The sequence below is a fragment of the Dromiciops gliroides genome, chromosome 5 (genome assembly GCF_019393635.1).
Source record: "Dromiciops gliroides isolate mDroGli1 chromosome 5, mDroGli1.pri, whole genome shotgun sequence".
In the NCBI taxonomy this organism is placed as follows: Eukaryota; Metazoa; Chordata; class Mammalia; order Microbiotheria; family Microbiotheriidae; genus Dromiciops; species Dromiciops gliroides.
This window is the reverse complement of record NC_057865.1, coordinates 224,599,432-224,619,727: the sequence shown is the minus strand read 5'-3', so window position 1 is coordinate 224,619,727 and position 20,296 is coordinate 224,599,432. Positions and strand designations below refer to the sequence as shown.

The following is a 20,296-nucleotide window of genomic DNA, read 5'->3' as shown; positions in this document are numbered from 1 at the left end:
TGGGGGGCTGCCCGAGCCGGGGGGGCCGGGGGGTGGGGGGGGCCCGGGGGTGGCGGGCACGGCGGGCGGGGCAGGCGGGCGGCAGGGGCGGGAGGCTGGGGGGGCCGGAGCCCGGGCCTGGCCCTTTATAGCCCCGGCCCCCGTGTCGTCAGCGGCCGCGATTGGCTGCGGAGCCAACAAAAGAGGCAGCGCTGTCATCCTAGGCTAGAGAGGGAGCCCAGAGAGACTTAGAGATAGAGACGGTAGAGACAGAGACTCATCAGGGAGAGACAGAGACAGTTGGAAGAGACAGGGACAGAGAACCCGAGAGAGAGAATGGGGAGACTCTTGGAGAGATCCAGACAGCGCGAGACGAAAGGCCAGAGACATTAGAGATAGAGACACCTGTGGGGGAGACTGGAGAAACAGAGACTCCAAGAGAGGAAAGACAGGAATCGGGAGAGACAGGGACAGAGACTAAAGAAAGACAAACTCATGAGAAAGAATCAGAAATGGTGGGAGACATAGCTAAAGAGCGAGACCCCAAGGCCAGGAGAGAGCTAGAGACCCTGGAAAAACAGCTCAGAAGAGACTGAAATAGGAGGCTAGAGCTTTCTTAGAGGTACAGAAAGGGAGAAAGAAGGCTGGAGGAGGGACAAAGACAGAAACAGAGACTAAGGAGATAGTTAGAGACTAGGAGAGAGACAGGCAAGTCTGAGAGGAAGCAGTGTGGGATCAGAGCCCCAGAAACCTAGGCAGGGAAATGGAGGGAAAGAGAGGATGAAAAAAGGAAGAAGAGTTAGACCAGGCAGAGGAAACTCTAGCCAAGAAGAGAGGGACAAAGATGTAGCACTGTGAGGGTAAGAGGGCAAAGAGGAGGGAAACAGAGACAGGGACAGGAACTAAGTGACATACTTAGATGGGGGGTAATGGTGAAGGGATGGAGAGAAGCCCAGAGAAAGAAAGGATAATATGGCACAGAATGTTGAAACAAGTCTGTGGGAGAGAGAGACAGACTTAGAGGCAGAGAAATTGTCAAAAAGACTAGACCACTTAGGAGCAGAGAAACAGACTATTGGCAGGGGGAATGGCAGGGAAGGAGAGGGATAGGGGTTAGGGAGGACAGACACTACATGGGAAGGGAGGAGGAGATATTGGAGAAAGAAGCAAAGGTTAGTGGATGATCATGGGTAGGAACAAGAGGCAGAGTCAGTACATGGGAAGAAGGCTGATTCTGGAGTCTGAGGACCCTAGTTCAAATTCCCATTCTAACACTACCAGGTGTGAACTTGGGCAAAGTGACGTCACTTCTCTGGGCCTGTTTCTTTAACTGTAAAATGAGGGAGTTTGACTAGATAACCTCAAAGGTCCATTTTAGCCTAGCTCTAAGATCCCACGTTTCCTAGACAAATCCCTGAGGCTTCTCAGAGAGGAATAAGAAACACTGAAGAAGCCACGGGTTGGAGTAACAACAGTATTTAAAACTCAAGATGACTAGAGTTGGGAGGTTGGAAATTAACCTTTTAACAGAACCTTTTTAACAGGAGTATCTCTTTACTGAGGTGGTTAGAACAAAGTGGCAGGATATTGGAGTGAGTCCCCAGAGTCTGGAAGGGAAGAGTGAATTAGCCCTGGATTCTTTGCCAGAGTAGCTGTATTATACCTTCTCTAGGATCAGAGTTGAATAAAGTTCTGATTTTGGATGATGTCCTCAAAGATCAGTTTGGGGGTGGGATGGAGAGGTGGGCTGTACACAAGAAAGTGCGAGAAGAGTGAGAGGGTGAAGTGGGAAGCAGAAATTCATTGTGAGAAACATTTATTAAGAAGTTACTGGGGGCAGCTAGGTGGCACAGTGGATAAAGCACTCTGGATTCAGGAAGACCTGAGTTCAAATCCGACCTCAGACACTTGACACTAGCTGTGTGACCTTGGGCAAGTCACTTAACCCTCACTGCCCCACCCAAAACCAAACCAAAAAGAAGAAGAAGAAGTTACTCTATTCGGGGCTTTGGGATACACACACACATACATACAAACATATATACACATTCACATATATTTACATACACATTAGATATAAATATATAGATATAGGTGTGTGAATATATGCATGTATATATATGTTTGTGTACATATAGGCGTGTGTATTTTTCTTTCTCCCAGACCTGTGATTTCATTGGTATAAGAATCCCAATGAGGATCTAAAGTGATTCTTTGAGTATATAAAGATGAAAAATGCTATAGCCCCCATCCTCATAGAATTTATAATCTATACTTGATGTATTCTCTTTAGTTAGATTGGAGAAGAGCTGGAAGGGTCCATGTTAGAGGGAGAATCATTTTGGCAAGAGGAAGGGGATTGGGCAGTGGGTTACAGAAACTTTGAAGGGGGGAAACGGGGAGAGGGGAGGCAGTTCTGGAAGAGAGGGACCCACTGGCTCCCTCTTCCTCTTTAGACCAATCAGAACATGGGAGGGAAATCTCAGATTCTCATAAAGCAGTGTTCCAGCTGCTTCCAGTTAAGACTAGAGAGCAAGTTAAATCAGCCTTTGTGGCTATGTACGAAGGTGTGTGGGATCCAGGGCTACAGAACGAACAGTAAGAAAGCATGGGTACTACCCATTTCTTAGAGGCTCCAGTTTTTACCACCTGGGGTCCACCCCTCCCCCCTTTGACCCCATAGATGCCTGATTGCTTTAACCTCTAGCTAGTCCAATCATCAGACAATTCTGCCCTCTGGTGGACAGACTCCAAACTGCACCTCCTAGGGTGGTGGTGATGGTAATGGAGTCAAATATACTCATTTATATCTTAGAAATCAGAGTTGAAGAATGAGAAGGACCATCAAATGGTAAGGTCTTGGCAAAGATAAAGTAGATAATACAGCTAATCGAATGCCCTTATTTTACAAATGGGGAACCTGAGGCTCAGAGAGGTCAAGGGACTTGCCCGAGGTCATCACAAGGCCGTTGTGTCAGAATCAAGGCTAATTTCCCAGGGTCCTCTTTTTCCATTCAAATAACTTCTTGCTTCCTTTCATGTCACTTAGCTCTTATCCCTGTGTTCAATAATTCTGGGCCACAGACCCTTTCCTTGTCACATTCATTCCCTGCTGCCCATTCAAACTCTATGATGTCCAGGTGGAATGGTTAAGCTACTGAGATCTCCAGTCAGATACTTTAGGGTCATCTGGTGTTTAGCCCCAGACTGGCCCTAAACCTGGAGAAGGGGGCACCACTTGATGTTTAGGAGGCAAAGGAGGAGAGAGTGTGAAGGACACCTGGCTTCTTTTCCCCACCCCGAAATACTCCTACATAGACTTGAGACTCCGCCCCCTATTCTGGTTTCCTAGGCAACTTTACCCTAACCAGGGGCACCCCCGTGATGTCATAACGTTACCTAGGCAACAGTCAGGCCCACCTCCTTCAAGGTCCTGACTGGTCCCTAGCAAAAGTAGGCAGGGTCCTAGGAGAATCAGGATTGAGGGGTGTAGGTGGAAGGATGTGAAGGGCAGTATCTGGACAGAAACAGGTATAGGTTGGTAGAATATGAAGGGGTGAAACATGTGCGCACATGTGTGTTTGTGTATGTCTGTGTGTGGAGTGTGTACATGCTCATCTCTGTGCTCATGCATGCACGTGTGGAAACAGAGGGAGAGTGCTGTTCTTGAGGGCCCAAGGATTGGACCTACCGGGAAGAGAAGGTGCAGTATTTTGGGAGTCTGATAATCCACATTCAGAGCCTGGGACAACCAGAATCTGTAGCTGGAAACCATCTGCTCCTAACCCAGAAACAGTCAGCATCCACACAGCAAGGGTAGGTGGCTATAGGGAATTGCTGCCAGGTTTCCCATCCCCTCCGTTCCCAATCAGGATCTCAAAGCCAACCCTTTTAAAGGGCAAGGGCTCAGTAAGGGGGCGGGTGAGGTACCTGGAGGAGAGGTATATCTTGATGGGAAGCCTCAACTATCTTCTCTGTCCTGCCTCCAAGGCTCTCTTGAGACATCCTGCCCTGCCTCAATTTAGAGGTCCAAATTTCTAAGAAAGTGGATTCTCATAGCCTCCTTTGCTCATACCTGAGGGAGCCCGGGCCCTGGGTGGGGAGGGAAAGAAATGACTGAAAGGAAGAGGCTACTCTAGAGAGGATCTGTCTCCCTCCTCCAGCATCCTGTAGGAATGTGGCATTGGGAAGCTATTCTGGGTTAAATGGTGGTATGTGGGAGGAGTGGAAAACATACATCTCTCAAATCTCTAACCCCAAACCATGGAATCCCAAGAGAGGAATTAACACCGCCTTCGAAGCTCTGTATAATTACTTGGCATGGGCTACCTCTCCATTTGGTTAACCCTTTCTGACTCAGCTCTCCCCAGTGAAGTTGGAAGTTGTATGGGGAAGGGGTGTGCACAAAGGAGGTGGCTAAGAATACCTAGCTCTGAAAGAAGTTCATTCCTTTCCCTGTACCCAAGTTCTTAGCAGTGCCCCACCCTTCCCTCCACTTTGGTCCTCATAATACCCTTGTGATTTCACAAGCCGCCTTGTTTTTGTTTTTGTTTTTTTGGTGAGGCAATTGGGGTTAAGTGACTTGCCCAGGGTCACACAGCTAGTAAGTGTTAAGTGTCTGGGGTCGGATTTGAACTCAGGTCCTCCTGAATCCAGGGCCGGTGCTCTATCCACTGCGCCACCTAGCTGCCCCCAAGCCGCCTTGTTTTGACAATGATTGCTATGTCTTTCCTGCTTCTCTGTTCAAAGTCTCTTTTGACCTCTTCATGAAGTAGTTCCTGCTATTTATACTGTTTTATCCTGACTCTCTATTTAGCCTCCCTTAACACTTGGACTCTCAAGGCTTGATGGAGTTTTCCTCTGAATTATATGTGTTGTCCTCCCCACTCCCCCCAAGTAATGACTCCTCCGAAATCCTCCTCAAATGTCTTTCCTTAACTAGCCATGGAGTTAGTTGCTTTTGACTGTTCTTCCTTTGATTTCCTCAATAGTTCATCTTAATATGCTTTCTCTCTGTAACTTTTCCAGGCCTCATAGGATCATAAATTTAGACACTGGAGGTCATCTAGTACAAAGCCTTCATTTTACAGATTGCTCATCACTTTATAGATGAAGAAGCTGAGTCCAGAGAGTCTCTAGAAGAAGAGAGAGCGAGAGCAAGAGCGAGAGCAAGAGCGAGAGAGCGAGAGAGCGAGAGAGCGAGAGAGAGCGAGAGAGCGAGAGAGCGAGAGAGAGCGAGAGAGAGAGAGAGAGAGAGAGAGAGAGAGAGAGAGAGAGAGAGGGAGAGAGGGAGAGAGAGCAAGAAAGCTACCAGGCCAACTACCACCTCACATCAGATCCCAGTGGAGACAGTGCAGGACCCTGCCACCCAAGAGGCGTGGGAATGTCACAACCTCCCCTTGGCTTCTGGCCTCATTGCCCCAGCAATCATCAAGGGAGGCAACTCATGTAAAGAAGAGCCCTGATATCCTCCCCCTCCTGACGATGACCAAGACAGGCAAAGAAGCCCAAGAGTATGGCCTCCCTTTTCTTCTTCCCCACTCCCACCCCAAAGCACTGATCATTTAGGAGAGCATCCTTCCTGTAGACACCTCTGCAGGTGCCGTGGCTCTCCCAGATCTCCCTGCCCTCCTCAACTCACTTTGGCAGTCCACTTATTGAAGACCAAGAAATGAAAGTCCTCACCACCAAAGTCTTTTGCCCTCTCAAATGACTCAACATCGGAAATAGATAAGAGTTTTATCAATGGAAGCGAAACTAAAGAAGATTAATTATCATCTGTTTTTCTGCTCCATCCAGAGGACCCCAAGGACCTTTCTAATCTCACTTGCAGCTGAAATCTCTTATGTGTTGTGTCTCCCTTTTTTAAAAGGGTCTTAAATCTGGGGTCTGTGAATTTTTTTTTTTAACATTTTGATGACTATTTCAGTATAGTTGGTTTCCTTTGCAATCCTATATCTTTGCTTGTTTTTTTTGGTAAGGCAATTGAGGTTAAGTGACTTGCCCAGGGTCACACAGCTAGTAAGTGTTGTGTCTGAGGCCGGATTTGAACTCAGGTCCTCCTGAATCCAGAGCCGGTGCTTTATCCACTGCGCCACCTAGCTGCCCCGCAATCCTATATCTTTGTATGTATGTAAAATCATTATATGAGAAAGGGTCTGCTGGCTTAAAGGGGTCCAATACACAAAAAGGTTAAGAACTTCTGCCTCTGAACATTTCTCATGAAGACACAGATGTTAGGGGCCTTTGACTCCTGTTTTTCTACTCCCTTCTCCCTCCTTTCCACTAGAGCTATGGCTGGGTCTTCATAACCTTGTTGGAAACTGTATCCAGAGCAGACTGTGTTGCTCAGCCCTGCCAGCAGGAGGCACCACTATTCCACCTGTTCATTGAAGAGAAGGTAAGATGGGAACAGATGTACATTTCTCCTCTGACTTTAAACCACTAACTATGCTGATTGAGGAGGTTCAAATCCTTGCTCCCTTATTTTCTATTTGTGTTACCATGGGGAAGACACTTAACTTCCCGAAGTTTTGGTTTCCCTATTCTATAAAATGGGGATGTTGGCACTTATCTCACCTTTCTTCTCTGGGCTATTATTGTAAGTAAAACCTAACAGGGTAGTAAAGAAAGAACTTTTTTTTGTGTGTGTGAGGCACTTGGGGTTAAGTGACTTGTCTAGGGTCACACAGCTAGTAAGTGTCAAGTGTCTGAGGTCAGACTTGAACTCAGGTCCTCCTGAATCCAGGGCTGGTGCTCTATCCAATGCGCCACCTTGCTGCCCCAAGAAAGAACTTTTAAAACAGTAAAGTAGTATAGAAATCAGAATTATTATTAGAAGGCCTCTCCCTATTTTTTTTCTCTGTTTGGCATCTAAGTATTTTTCTTATTCTTTTTTTTTTTTTTGCAGGGCAGTGAGGGTTAAGTAACTTGCCCAGGGTCACACAGCTAGTGTCAAGTGTCTGAGGCTGAATTTGAACTCAGGTCCTCCTGAATCCAAGGCCAGTGCTTTATCCACTGAGCCATCTAGCTGCCCCTATTTTTCATATTCTAAATTATATTCATTTGTGCACCTATCTCATTCCCCTACTAGAGTATAAACTGTACTTAGCAGTAGGGGACTGTATAATTTTTTCATCTTTGTATCTCTGGCGCATAACACAACATTTGATTCATAATTCATGCTTATGAAATATATGTTGAATGAATGAACAGAGGTGCATGACGTGATTGGAAAGTCAGAGAGGCCTATGGATGAATTGGAGGAATCAAGGGTTAGATGGATGAGGGATCCCAGGGCCTATAAGAAGATAGGCAAAGTATTCAGAATGAGGGAGGTCATATATTGGGTCATCTAGTCCGACTTCTCTCAATTTACAGATGGGGATATTGAGACCCAATGAGAAGTGACTTGTCCAAGGTCACACTGGTGGTATTTGGGATCCGAATCCAATCCCTCTGGTCTCAAATTCATTTTACTGCATCTTTCCCCATTGCCAATCTTTCTCTTACTCTATCCCTCATTTGTTTCCCATCTCCATTTCTCTTTTTCTATTCTTTATCCCCACATCTGCCTTTTCCATTCCTCCCCTTCCAATGTCTTCCCATCTCTCCCCTTCCTTCTGAAGGTAGAAGTCTTAAGTTTACTTGAATCTCTCATACAAGACACTTAGATACCTGTCACTGTCGAGCTCTTTATTTACCTGAGTGTGGTGATGGTGAGTGGATGGAAGGAAAGGCATTGACCCAGCAGACAAGTGGATGTTTTATCTATAGCCTCTGGCTCCAAAAGACCTGTCTTCTCTGAGGGTATGTTCTTTACCTAGAACATCTACAATCCAAATATTCTACTCTGGCACTAGACTGGGGTGTGGCAGAGCCAGCAGGCAGCCTACCAAAGGGCCTTGATGGACCTAAGGTTAGTTACCACCAACCACTTCCAGGAGCCCAAAGTTGTGGGCCCAGATAAATGGTTTTGTGTCATACCTGGACTGTAATAACTTGGAGTTGATTCTGAAGGGCTCTGCTGGGCATGTTATCAAATCCATGGATTATAGGAAAATTGGATTTCCCCTTAAAGGTGCCCCTTCTGCTCTCTTTTTTTTGTGGGGCAATGGGGGGTTAAGTGACTTGCCCAGGGTCACACAGCTACTAAGTGTCTAGTGTCTGAGGCTGGATTTGAACTCAGGTCCTCCTGAAAACAGGGCCGGTGCTTTATCCACTGCGCCTCCTAGCTGCCCCCTCCCTTCTGCTCCTTTCGATTCAATGTATTTTCTTTTTTTTTAAAATAATAAATATTTTTATTTATAGTTTTGAGTTCCAAATTTTATCCCTCCTTCCTTCCCTTCCCTCCCCACTCCCTGAGGAGGTAAGCAATCGGATATAGGTTATACATGTGAAATTATGTAAAGCATGACCATATTAGTCATTTTGTACAAGAAAACTTGAATAATAGAAAAAATGAAAGAAAGTGAAAAATAGCATGCTTCAGTCTGTGTTCCATAATATCAGTTCTTTCTTTGGAGGTTGATAGTATGTTTCATCATTAGTTCTTTTGATGGGGGATGGAATTTGGGGTCAAATCGACATTTTTATTATGAACTTGACAAATGTCAACAAACATGTGCCTTTCTATACACAAAGACCAGGAGGAGAGGATTGTCGAAGAATGAGTGAAGCCCCATTACATACCACTTAGGGTTTTTCCTTTTACTGTCGTTTTGGTTTTCTAAACACTGCTGCCATTTTGCCACTTTGGTCTCCTGCCCCGAATCTCTCCCCTCTCCTGTCTTCATAGAGCCGCCAAATCGATTTTCCTCAAGTGCAGGTCTGACCTCGCCCTCCCCTCTTCTCCTCCCCTCCATAAGCTCCTGGTGATGTGGGATGGAATTTGGGGTCCAATTGATTGTGAGTCATCCCAAAAAAATTTCAAGACTCAGTGACTCAGTTTCCCAAGTTTTATTGCAATACTGTGGGTGACCACAGGGAGAGAACTAGAATAATGGAAAGGTATCTCTTGAATAGTGAAAGAAAAGAAAGTTATATTTATAGTATGGATAAACTGATTTATCAGTCTCATTATAATAATCTCCACTTTAGGGAGGTACAGAGGTAGGCCTGTCCTCATTATAATATTCTCCACCTTTGGGAGGTACGGGGGGGGGGGTGTTATCCTAAATTGGAGTTCCAGGGTCCTAAGCCAACCCCTGAGGCAGGTATCTTTTTCTTTGGAGGTGTGTTTTGGGGGTTTACATGTCATAAGGTGAATCTGGGGACAAATTTGACCTTTTCTGCGCATGTCTCTTTCTGGTTCTCATGGCTGGTTTCAAAATATATTCATTTTTCATTTATTTTTGGTCTAAGTTTCTATAGTCTGTCATTTCCTTTATTGTTATAGTCTTCATGTCTCCACGACCTAGCTCCCTCTGTTCCTGTTATGGGTACTGATTTATATGGGTATGCGAACCTAGCATCCTGATATCCTGATTTGTAAGTTATCCTTGTCTGAATCCCTCTTAGAGCTCATATCTGAATTAGAGCTTGGATCTTAGATTTTTCTGTTAATCCTTTTTTGCCTCCTACATCACTTTGGGATTGTCTTGGATCATTGTATTGCTGGGAATTGATAAGTCATTCACAGTTCTTCATCAAACAATATTGCTATCTCTGTGCACAAGGTTCTCTTGGTTCTGCTCACTTCACTATACATCAGTTCATACAAGTCTTTCCAGGCCTTTCTGAAATCATCTTGCTTGTTATTTCTTATAGCACAATAATATTCCATCACCATCATATACCACAGTTTGTTTAGCCATTCCCCAATTGATGGGCATTCTTTTGATTTCCAATTCTTAGCCATCACAAAAAGAGCTGCTATAAATAATTTTGTACAAATAGGTCTTTTTCTCTTTTGGGGGATGTCTTTGGGATATAAACCTAATAGTGGTATTGCTGGATCAAAGGGTATGCCTAGTTCTGTAGCCTTTGGGCATAGTTCCAGATTGCCCTTCAGAATTGTTGGATCTTTTCACAACTCCACCAACAGTGTAATAGCATCCCAGTTTTCCCACATCTTCTCCAAATCAGTGTATTTTCTATAGCCTTCTTTCTGGTACTTATGGGTGAGCTAGTCTGTGTTCATTGCCGGGGAATCCAAGACTCTAGGCACAGAAAATAACCTCTTTAACTTATTACAGACTTATTTTGAGAATGAACAAAGTTTACATCTTTGTCTTTCTTGGCATTTGTCTTGACTGTCCTTCCCCATCCCTCCCCTCCATTTTTCATTTGCTGTATTTAGCTGTCTCCCCAGTCCCCTGGAGCTGTGGTCCCCAACATTATCTTTTTTGTTTTTGGGGGGTTTTTGCAGGGCAATGAGGGTTAAGTGACTTGCCCAGGATCACACAGCTAGTAAGTGTCAAGTGTCTGAGGCCGAATTTGAACTCAGGTACTCCTGAATCCAGGGCCGGTACTTTATCCACTATGCCTCCTAGCTGCCCCACCCCAACATTATCTTAAACTCCAGCTTCAGCTCTCCCTTTGCTGCCCTCTCAAAGTAACTTCCCCTAGAAGAAAGATTCTTACCCTGGAGTCTGAAAATTTGGTCTTTAAAACGTCTTGATAACTATTTCAACATCATTGGTTTCCTATTTCATGCATTTAAACACAATACATAATATATCATATAGGATTCAGTAGACTATGAAAAAGTCTTGTGACATAAAAAAAAGTTAAGAACGTCTACCCATGACATTCACTTAGCCCTGTCCCCAGATATTCCCTGTCTTCTTTCTTCCCCTAGGAGAAGCAACATAAGCTCTACTCACTCTCAAAGAAAGGAAGATAGAGGCAAGATTGGTTGATTCCTTTGTGTGGGATGTGAGACCCGGGCTTCTTGTTTTCCTCTTCCCTGTCTGTTTTCCATATTTCCTTTGTTTCTACCTTTCAGTACCTTCCCACTGGGACCTGACAAGAGTGGAGGGTGGGAGGCCTCTTTTGCTGCTATGCTTTGATGTGAAAGGATGGGGAATTTGGAGGGTGACGGTGCAGTCTAAACTTCTTGCATGGAGAGAACACTGGATCCGTAGTCAGGAAATGGATTTGTGTCCTGTCTCATCACCTGTGTGACCTTGGGCAGGTCACTTAGCTTTTCTGGGCTTTATTTTCCCCACATTAACATGATCTTTATGGTCTCTTCTATCTCTAATCTACAATCCCTCTCTCTCAACCTATGAGTTTGGTTCAAAAGTTGGGATAACAAGAAACGCTCTTTTCCTCACCCCCCAGGAGGGGGCATAGAGATGCTCATGTCTTCCTTGCTCCTCTCTCCAACTCCTCTAGTATTCTCCAATCCCTAGAATTCAGTCCAATGTGTATCAGTGCCTACTGTCTAAAAAACACTGTGCTGGGCCCTAAGGATTTTTTTTTTTAGTGAGGCAATTGGGGTTAAGTGACTTGCCCAGGGTCACACAGCTAGTAAGTGTTAAGTGTCTGAGGCCTGATTTGAACTCAGGTACTCCTGACTCCAGGGCCGGTGCTCTATCCACTGTGCCACCTAGCTGCCCCTGGCCCTGAGGATTTTAATAAACAACAAAAACCCAATAACAACCACTACCAAATTGTCACTTGTCTTCAAGGAGATTACATGCTACCGGCATTTTCACTGTTCTCAGAGGGATGGAGCTTTAGCCTTAGAGAAATGACAATAAACTGGAGAAGTAACTTGTGTAACTCTTCCTCTTGCCCCCATCTCCTAAAATTGCTAAAAATGGCTCAGTGGTAAATCCTTTTCGGGAAATTGAAGCCGACATGTATGTAACTTTGCTATTGGATTTGGGTGTCTGTTGGCACTAAGACTCAGGTATGACGTCCCAGTCTCTCCTCTGACTCAGCAGCTTGATCCCTCCTAACTCGAAGTCATTGTCCTCCAGATCTATAAAATGATGGAGAAGTTTAATCGATTTTTCTCCTTTCCTCTCAGCTTTGGAGAGGAGGAGAGGAGAAGAGGAGATTTTCCGGCTCTCTGGAATCCTGCTCTTCCACCTCGATTAATAGAAAGAAGTGCTAGGGATCGGAGTTCAGTCAGTCTTCAGTTTAGGAGCGAATAAGCTGAGGGCCTGGGAGGGAGGGTGACTCGTCCAAGGTCCTATTAGAAGAAGTGAGTGTGGGAGCACAGCGGCCACTTCTGCTGGAGGGACAGGGCCCACCTTGCAGTTCCGGGGCTGGAGACACCTCGGAAAGCTGGAAGGCCCCAAGGGAGGGTGGGGCAAGCAGGAGAAGAGTGACCAAAGTGGGGGCGTGTTGTGTGTTAGGGGGGCGCTCTCTTCTTTCTAGTCCGGGTGACTCAGGCTCCAGCTGCTCCCGCGTCACATGAGGCGGCCAGACACCCAGCGGGGGAGGGGGCATTGGTGGCTGGAGCCGGGGCGGGGCCGTGGCGGGCGGGGCCACAGTTGGGGTCGGAGCAGAGAGAGAGGGACCAGGAACAGCTGCGGGGAGAGGATCTCAGAGCCTCGGGGAGACCAGGTGAGGCTTGTGGGCTGGAGGCTGGGACCAGGGGCTCATTTACGACCTCCAAGTGGTGGAGAAGGGGGTAGAGATTCACTTTCTTGGGTCTGTGCCGCCCTCCACCATCTCGCTCCCCATCCCCCGCCCTCCCCAACCCTCCTTGGTCTTTCAACTATGTGCTCACGTCTTTAGAAACTTTATTTCGAACTTCCAGGCAGTGGGGCGGCCAAACTTTTGTTTTTGAGGGGGGTGTTTGGGTGGTGTGGGGTAAGAGGAGCAGGGGCTTGGGGGAAAGGACACATTGGGGAGGGGGGGAGAGCGTCTGAGGCTGGAAGAGGGGAATACCGAGGGAGCAAATTGTGCACTGGGGCGTGGGCTGTTGTTGAGGTTGGAACCTCTCTGTCCAGCCCGTTGTCAGCGGGTCCGGTCGGAGTCTTCCTTTCCTTCGAATGTTCCCTTCTCGGCAGAGGAGGCGGGAGCTGCGGGGGCCAGGCCAGCTGGAGATGGGGTTCTGAGCTTCCCTGCCCATCAGACCCCAGGCTCCAGGGGAGGGGGCTGGGAGACGTGGAGCTGACCGCCTGTTTCCGGGTGGGAGGGGCCGGGAATGGGGGGACTGGCTGGGAAGTCCCTCTGGGCTGGGATCCCGGAAGCCGGGGTCCCCTCCCCCACCAGCCGCTGCTGATCATTCTCCCCTGTTTCCTCACTCCCCCAGGCCAGCAGCCATGGCAGTAGAAGGAGGAATGAAATGTGTCAAGTTTCTGCTCTATGTCTTAGTGTTGGCCTTCTGGGTAAGCGGGCATGGGGGCAGTGTGGGTGGGGTGGGGGGCTGGTAGGAGGAGGTGGGAGCGTGTGTGTGTGTGTGTGGGGGGGGGTTGTGGAAGTGGGCCGGTCAAGGATTGTCTTGTGGGGAAGTGGAAGCTGGATTTCTGGGTCAAATCGGGGGCAACTTCTAGGGTAAGTCTTGAGGGGGAACTAACATGGCTTTGGGAATAGGAGGGACTTCTGGTGTGGGGAAGGCCTGGGATGGAGTGTGTGGTAGGTTGGAGAACCAAGTGTGAGATCAGCTAGAAGGCAAATATAGGACAGCCCCCACCCCCCCTCTTTTAGGAACCCCTTATGTGTTCTAGCCATTTTGGTTTACCTCAAGCTCCCCAGTGCATCCATTCTCTTCCCCTGCCCCCTTAGTCTCTGAGCCCCTTCCTGTCTGGTGACCCAACTAACTGTAGTAATGGGCAGTGGGGCAACTAGACAACGGCCAGATGCTATCTTCTGCAAGCTCCCACCCCTGCCTCCTCAGTCTTTAACTTCTTTCAAACCCGGAGTTGGAGTGATGGAATGAATCCCTGTATGAATTCTGATCTGGGGAGGTCCAAGCTCTAAGCCTTAGGCGACCCTTTTGTCACCATCCTCTAATCCTACTTTTGCCCCAAGAGAAGGGAAGAATTTGTTTGCCTTAGAAGAAATAATGCTCTAACCTCCCTTTCTAACCTGATTGAGATCATTTGTAAACCAGGAGCCACACTGGTAGCAAGCCAGAGGAGAGGTATTGCCCTGTTTCTGGGGCAAGTAGCAGAGAGTCAAGTGGAGGGATTGGGAAAGAAAGGAATGGAGAGTGTGTGTGTGTGTGTGTGTGTATGTGTGTGTGTAGGGGGGTGGGGGTGGGGAGAGGTGGCATCATGAGCAATGCCCAGCCTCTTGGAGGGCATGGGGCAGAGGCGAAGGCAGGGAGCTAAGGAATCAAAGAGATACCTTGGGGGTTTGTCATGGGACAGGACATTGGTGTCATTGAGAAGTCAGGAATGTGTGCCTTGGGGTTAGGCTTGTATTTCTTTCCATTATTTCTAGTTGGGCATTTGGGTCTAAGAGGAGGGTTCAGTTGAATTGCATTTAGTTCAGTAAACATTTTAAGTACCTACTATGTGCCAGCACTATGGATACAATGATCAGCCCCCCCCCTCAAGAAAAGTGAAAGTCCTTGCCCGAAGGAGAGGCCCTTACAGTGATTACTGGGGGGTGGGGGGCATAACCATGAACACAGGTAAGTAAATACAAAGCAGGTACAAAATGATACGAAGTAATCTGAAGATGGATAGAAAATGACCGTAGGTTGGAGTTAGGAGAAAATCTAGAAATGCCTTGTGTAGGGGAACACCTGAACAGTTCTTGAAGAAAGCTCAAAGGGATTCCTAGACTGAGGGAGTTTTGGGGGAAGTGGTAGCCCTGGGGCTTGGGGTAGGGGAAGAGTAATTGTAGGTCAGGGCCTTCCCTTTTCCTCTTTTTGGGAAGCCCCTCCCCCAACTGCTTTTGACTATGAATGAGCAATCCCATTCTGTAATCCTGAATTGGGGAAGTAAATGGATAAGTAATTTTCCTGACTATATATGGATATATATTTGTGTCTGTATCTGTGTATAATTGTATGCACATATACACATACTCTGAGGCAGCTAGATGGCTCAGTGGATAGAGCTGTGGGCCTGGAGTCAGGAAGATGGGGGTTCAAATCTGGCTTTAGACATTTACTAGCTGTTTGACCCCTTGCCAAGTGGCTTAATCTCTTTTTGCCTAGGAGGCAGCTAGGTGGCTCAGTGCTTGGCCTGGAATCAGGAAAAGTGATTCAAATCTTGTCTTGGACACTTATTAGCTGTGTAACCCTGGACAAGTCACTTAACCTGTTTGCTTTAATCCACTGGAGAAGGAAGTGGCAAACTACTCCAGTATCTTTGTCATGAAAACCCCATGAACAGTATGGCCCATGGGATCATGAAGAGTCAGACAGGACTAAAGAACAACAACATGTATCCACACAACACATATACACACATATAAGGTCATTTTTACTGTTTGGTCATTTTTCAGTGGTGTCTATCTCTTCGTGACCCATTTGGGGTTTTCTTGGTAGAGATAATGGAGTGGTTTGCCATTTCTTTCTCCCGATCATTTTACAGATGAAGAAACTGAAGAAAACAGGGTTAGTTAAGTGACTTGCTCAGTTCACATAGCTAGAAGTGTCTGAGTCCAGATTTGGACTCAGGAAGATGAGTCTATTCACTGTATCACCTAGCTATCCTACTCTAGCATCAGGGAATACACACACACACATTCATATACATATATATACACACTTTTTTTGTTGTTGTATCTGACTCTTGATACTGGAGTAGTTCGCCAGTTCTTTCTCTAGTTTTATTTTATTTATTTTTTTTAGTGAGGCAATTGGGGTTAAGTGACTTGCCCAGGGTCACACAGCCAGTAAGTGTCAAGTGTCTGAGACCACATCTGAACTCAGGTCTTCCTGAATCCAGGGCTCTATCTACTACTAGCTGCCCGCTTTCTCTAGTTTTATGCAGGCAGGGATTAAGTGATTTGCCCCCAGGGTCACAGAGCTAGTAAATGTCCAAGGTCAGATTTGAACTCTGGTCTTTTTGATTCTAGGTCCAGTGCTCTATCCACTGGGCCACCTAGCTGTGCACAAGCATGAGCACATACACATCATGCATTATAAACTCTGGGGAGCTCAGATGTAGAGGGTGGTTATTCAAATTTATATAGTACTCTAGTTGATAAAATCACTTTCCTTGCAATTTGTAGTGTTAGGTAGTGAGAACATTATCTTCATTTTTACAGATATAAAAACTAAGGCATGGGGGGCAGCTAGGTGGTGCAGTGGATAGAGCATTGGCCCTGGATTCAGGAGTACCTGAGTTCAAATCCAGCCTCAGACACTTGACACTTACTAGCTGTGTGACCTTGGGCAAGTCACTTAACCCTCATTGCCCAACCAAAAAAAACCCCCCAAAACCAAACAAACCTAAGGCACAGGGAAGTTAAGTGACATAAAGATATAGCTATATGGGGGCAGCTAGGTGGTGCAGTGGATAAAGCACTGGTCCTGGATTCAGGAGGACCTGAGTTCAAATTTGACCTTGGACATTTGATACTTACTAGCTGTGAGACCCTGGGCAAGTCACTTAACTCTGATTGCCTGGGGGGGGAGACAAGAGAAAAGAAAAAAAAAGAATAAAAAATATAGCTATATTTACACACATACATACACATGTATGTATGTATATATCTCTTTGTTTGGTACACATTATGGAATTTTCCTGATCTACCTTACCTCCCCTTTCCATTGAGCCTGCTCTTGAAACAAAGAAAAGTAGCCAAGCAAAACTGACTGAGCAGCTGCATCTGATTGCATATAAAACATTTAGAACCTGTAGGATTCATAGGTGTTTCATGCCTTCTTCTCTGTAAGCAAATTGTTCATGGAAATTGAGACTTCCACTTCCTTTTAGTGTTTCCATTTACATTGTTCTAGTAATGGGATACATTGTTCTTTTGGTTCAGCTTTTGTGGCCCTGCATCAGTTCATAAAAGTTTTCCATGATTCTCCCAGGTCCTTGTGTTTTTCAGTTCTTATTAATGGGATAATGTTCCATGACATCCCTATAACACAGTTTGTTTAGCTATTCCCCAATCAGTGAGTACTCCATTAGATTCAATAACTTGTGGAGGGTTATAAAGTCGGTAAGTATTAGATCTAGGTCTTGAACTTGGGTCGTCTTAAGACCTTTGTGAGTGTACTTTTCAGGATTCATTGTTTCTCTAGTGTATCTAGTGTGTTTGTGTTGGGTGGGGCAAGCTGGGCAGTGCTTTAGGCCCCACCCCAACCCCCACCCTAATGTCTTGCTGCCTCTGCTCTTGAAGGCCTGCGCTGTGGGGCTGATTGCAGTGGGCGTGGCAGTCCAATTCACCTTGAACCAGACCATACCCATTGGGTCCACGGCAGGCTCTGTGGTGCCTATTGTCATCATAGCTGTGGGTACCTTCCTCTTCTTTGTGGCCTTTTTGGGATGTTGTGCTACCTGTAAGGAGAATTACTGTCTTATGACCACGGTAAGAGGGGGCATAGAGGCTGAAGGATAACTGTGGGGAGTGGGCAACAGTGTATTAGGAATAATGGGGGAGACAGGACAGGGGTCTGTGACCAGGATGGGGGGAATGAAAATGATGTTGAATCATCCTATAGCAAAGATAGGAGGTGAGGGATAGGGGACAATTTGGGAGATGAAGATGATGACAATAATGATGTGGGCAGGACTAACCCCTAACCTAAGCTGGGAGTCCATCTCCTCTCTCCCCCCATTTATTCCCCTCTCTTTTTCAGTTTGCCATCTTTCTGTCCCTCATTGTCCTAGTAGAGGTGGCTGCAGCCATTGCTGGATATATCTTCAGGGACAAGGTAAGTAGATTGTGATGAAAGGGATAGAGTTTGGGCCTAGGATGGTAGGATGTGACTCTGGTTCCCAGAGAGCTCACTATGATCATTGTGGAGGTTGGCAGAGGAGCCTCCTTCAATATTTCTCCTCCCCTATCTCCCAGGTGAAGTCAGAATTTGACAAAAGCTTCCGGGAGGAAATGAAAAACTATGAGAAAAGTAACACCACAACACAATTCTTTGATGATTTGCAGGAAGAAGTGAGTTTGGGGTGGGGTGGGGTGGGGTGGAGAAGGGAGGATGGGAGAGAGGGCTCTATCCAGAAATGACTGTGATACAAAACCAAAAAGCATCAATAAAGGGTTGTTTTTTTTTTTGGTGAGGCAATTTGGGTTAAGTGACTTGCCCAGGGTCACACAGCTAGTAGGTGTTAAGTGTCTGAGGCTGGATTTGAACTCAGGTCCTCCTGAATCCAAGGCTGGTGCTCTATCCACTATACCACCTAGCTGCCCCCAAGTTTTTGTTTTAATGTGAGTTTTTGGGTAGTAGTAATTTCCTAGAGATAGGCCACTCTGGAGGAATAGTTGTGGGATAGGATGACCCAGGAAGGCTTTGGGCACAACATCCACCAATCCAGTCTCTTTCAACCTTACTGTTGGCTTCTTTTTCTTCAGCTCCCTTCAAATCCCCCAACACCTGCTTGCCTTGGATAGTCACCTTTTGCATTAGGGGTTGTTAGCCCTGGCCCATGAGCCAGGCCCAGAGGGCCTTCCCCCTTTTTCTGCCAGTCTCCTCACCAATCTTTCTTTCCACTCTAGTTTAAATGCTGTGGGGCAGTGAATTATACAGACTGGGAGCATGTGGCCCACATGCCCAAGAACAAGGTTCCTGACTCTTGTTGCATCAATATCACCCAAGGCTGTGGAAATGGCTTCAAACTTTCAGACATTAATCAGGAAGTATGTGGGGTGGGAGGTGATTAGGTGATTAAGCATGGCTGAAAGACTGGAGAGAAAAGATTTGGGGATTAGGGAGACTAGAGGAGTTGAAGTGAAATGGCAAGAACCTGAAGGAAGGGGGGGGGGGGCGTGGGGCAGCGCCGATCTTTACCTCAAAGAGGGCCTAAGAGATTGGGGAAGCCCAGGGAACTGGTGATCTGAAGAAACTAAAGGTTGGGTTTGGTATGAGGTTGAAGACAGCCAACAGGCACGGGAGAGTGAAAATGAGGACAGACATGAGACTTGTAGGGCCTAGGCTGGGGGACAGGGTATAAATGAGCAAGGTGAGTTTGTGAAAGAAAGCCCCTTGCATCTTCCCAGGGCTGTGTGGAGAAGATCGGAAATTGGCTAAAGCACAGAGCTTTAGTGTTGGCTGGTGCAGCACTTGGTGTCACATTTGTGGAGGTGAGGGGGTCCCTGGAGGGGGTGTGTTGGTGGAGCAGAGTCTACTGTTTCTTGGGGAACAGGGTACTAAGGATATGCCATCCCTAGTGCCAGTCTGCCTCTGCTTGGACTCATTCCCCTAAAGTGTACTTTTCTGCCCATGTCAGGTTCCTCATTATGCTTGCCCAACCACTTACACTACTTCTTTCCTTCCAGATTCTGGGAGTTATCTTTGCCTGCTGCCTCATGAAGAGTATCCGAAGTGGCTATGAAGTGATGTAGGGTCCCTCTGTGCCCCTCACCACCTTCTCATGGCAATAAGGGAGTGGGCTAGTGTGTCCTGGGTTTTTCAATTAATAAATGAATTATTTTTTTTCACTCTGAAAAGAAGCAAAGTGTCAGTTTGTCTTTAAGATCCATGGCCCATTAGGGGCAGCTAGGTGGCGCAGTGGATAGAGCACTAGCCCTGGAGTCAGGAGGACCTGAATTCAAATCTGGCCTCAGACACTTAACACTTACTTAGCTGTGTGACCCTGGGCAAGTCACTTAACCCCAATTGCCTCACTAAAAAAAAAAAAGATCCATGGCCCCTGGTCCTTTTGTTCTTGAGGTCCTGGATTTGCTTCTTTGTCCCCTTTCCTTGCACCCTTAGGATCATAAAATGATTCAGTATTGGAAGAAAATTTAGAGATGATTTAATCTGAGGCCTAGAATGGGGAAGTTGACTTGTTCATGATTACACATCTGCTAAGGATACTAGAACCCAAATTTTAACCTGGGTCCTTTATTTCTCAATCCAGTGGTCGTTCCCCTAGATCATGATGCTTTCTCTTTATCTCCACATCTTTTCCCATGACCCTTTCCTTGTGTGTCCATGTCTGGTATTTTTCTCCCCTCACATTCCCATGCTTCATTTCCCTCCAGGCCTTTTGCCCTCTTGGTAGTTATGGGAGAGTGAGTGTATAGGGAGGTTGGTTTGGAGAAACCAGGAATTTAGTTTTGGGAATGGTGGGGTGAATCATTAGCAGCTGGGAATGGAAGGAGTAAGGCACCACGGGGACCTAGGGCTTGGCTTCTTCCCTCTTAGTCTCTGGCACCCATGATCAGACTGTGCCCTGTGTGGATACACTGATGAAGTGATCTGAAAAAATTCTGGACACATGCCCCATAACTTCCTGTACAGGGAATGTCATACCTGCAGGAGAAGCTT

At 46.5% G+C, this 20,296-nt stretch overlaps 1 protein-coding gene across 2 annotated transcripts; it reads left to right on the top strand.

Annotated features, from left to right (window-relative positions):
* The first annotated feature begins 3,467 nt into the window (after positions 1-3,467).
* Positions 3,468-19,476, top strand: CD63 (CD63 molecule). Of its 2 annotated transcripts, XM_043969282.1 has the most exons (9): positions 3,468-3,795; positions 6,269-6,379; positions 13,196-13,271; positions 17,194-17,382; positions 17,654-17,728; positions 17,869-17,964; positions 18,523-18,663; positions 19,024-19,107; positions 19,303-19,476. In XM_043969282.1, exons 3-9 carry the CDS (start codon positions 13,206-13,208, stop codon positions 19,366-19,368), a joined length of 717 nt encoding a protein of 238 aa, XP_043825217.1. In that variant the 5' UTR covers positions 3,468-3,795; positions 6,269-6,379; positions 13,196-13,205; the 3' UTR covers positions 19,369-19,476. The 2 variants fall into 2 exon arrangements, with proteins under 2 accessions (XP_043825217.1, XP_043825216.1); XM_043969281.1 differs by lacking the exons at positions 3,468-3,795; positions 6,269-6,379 and adding an exon at positions 12,413-12,501.
* Positions 19,477-20,296: the final 820 nt, after the last annotated feature.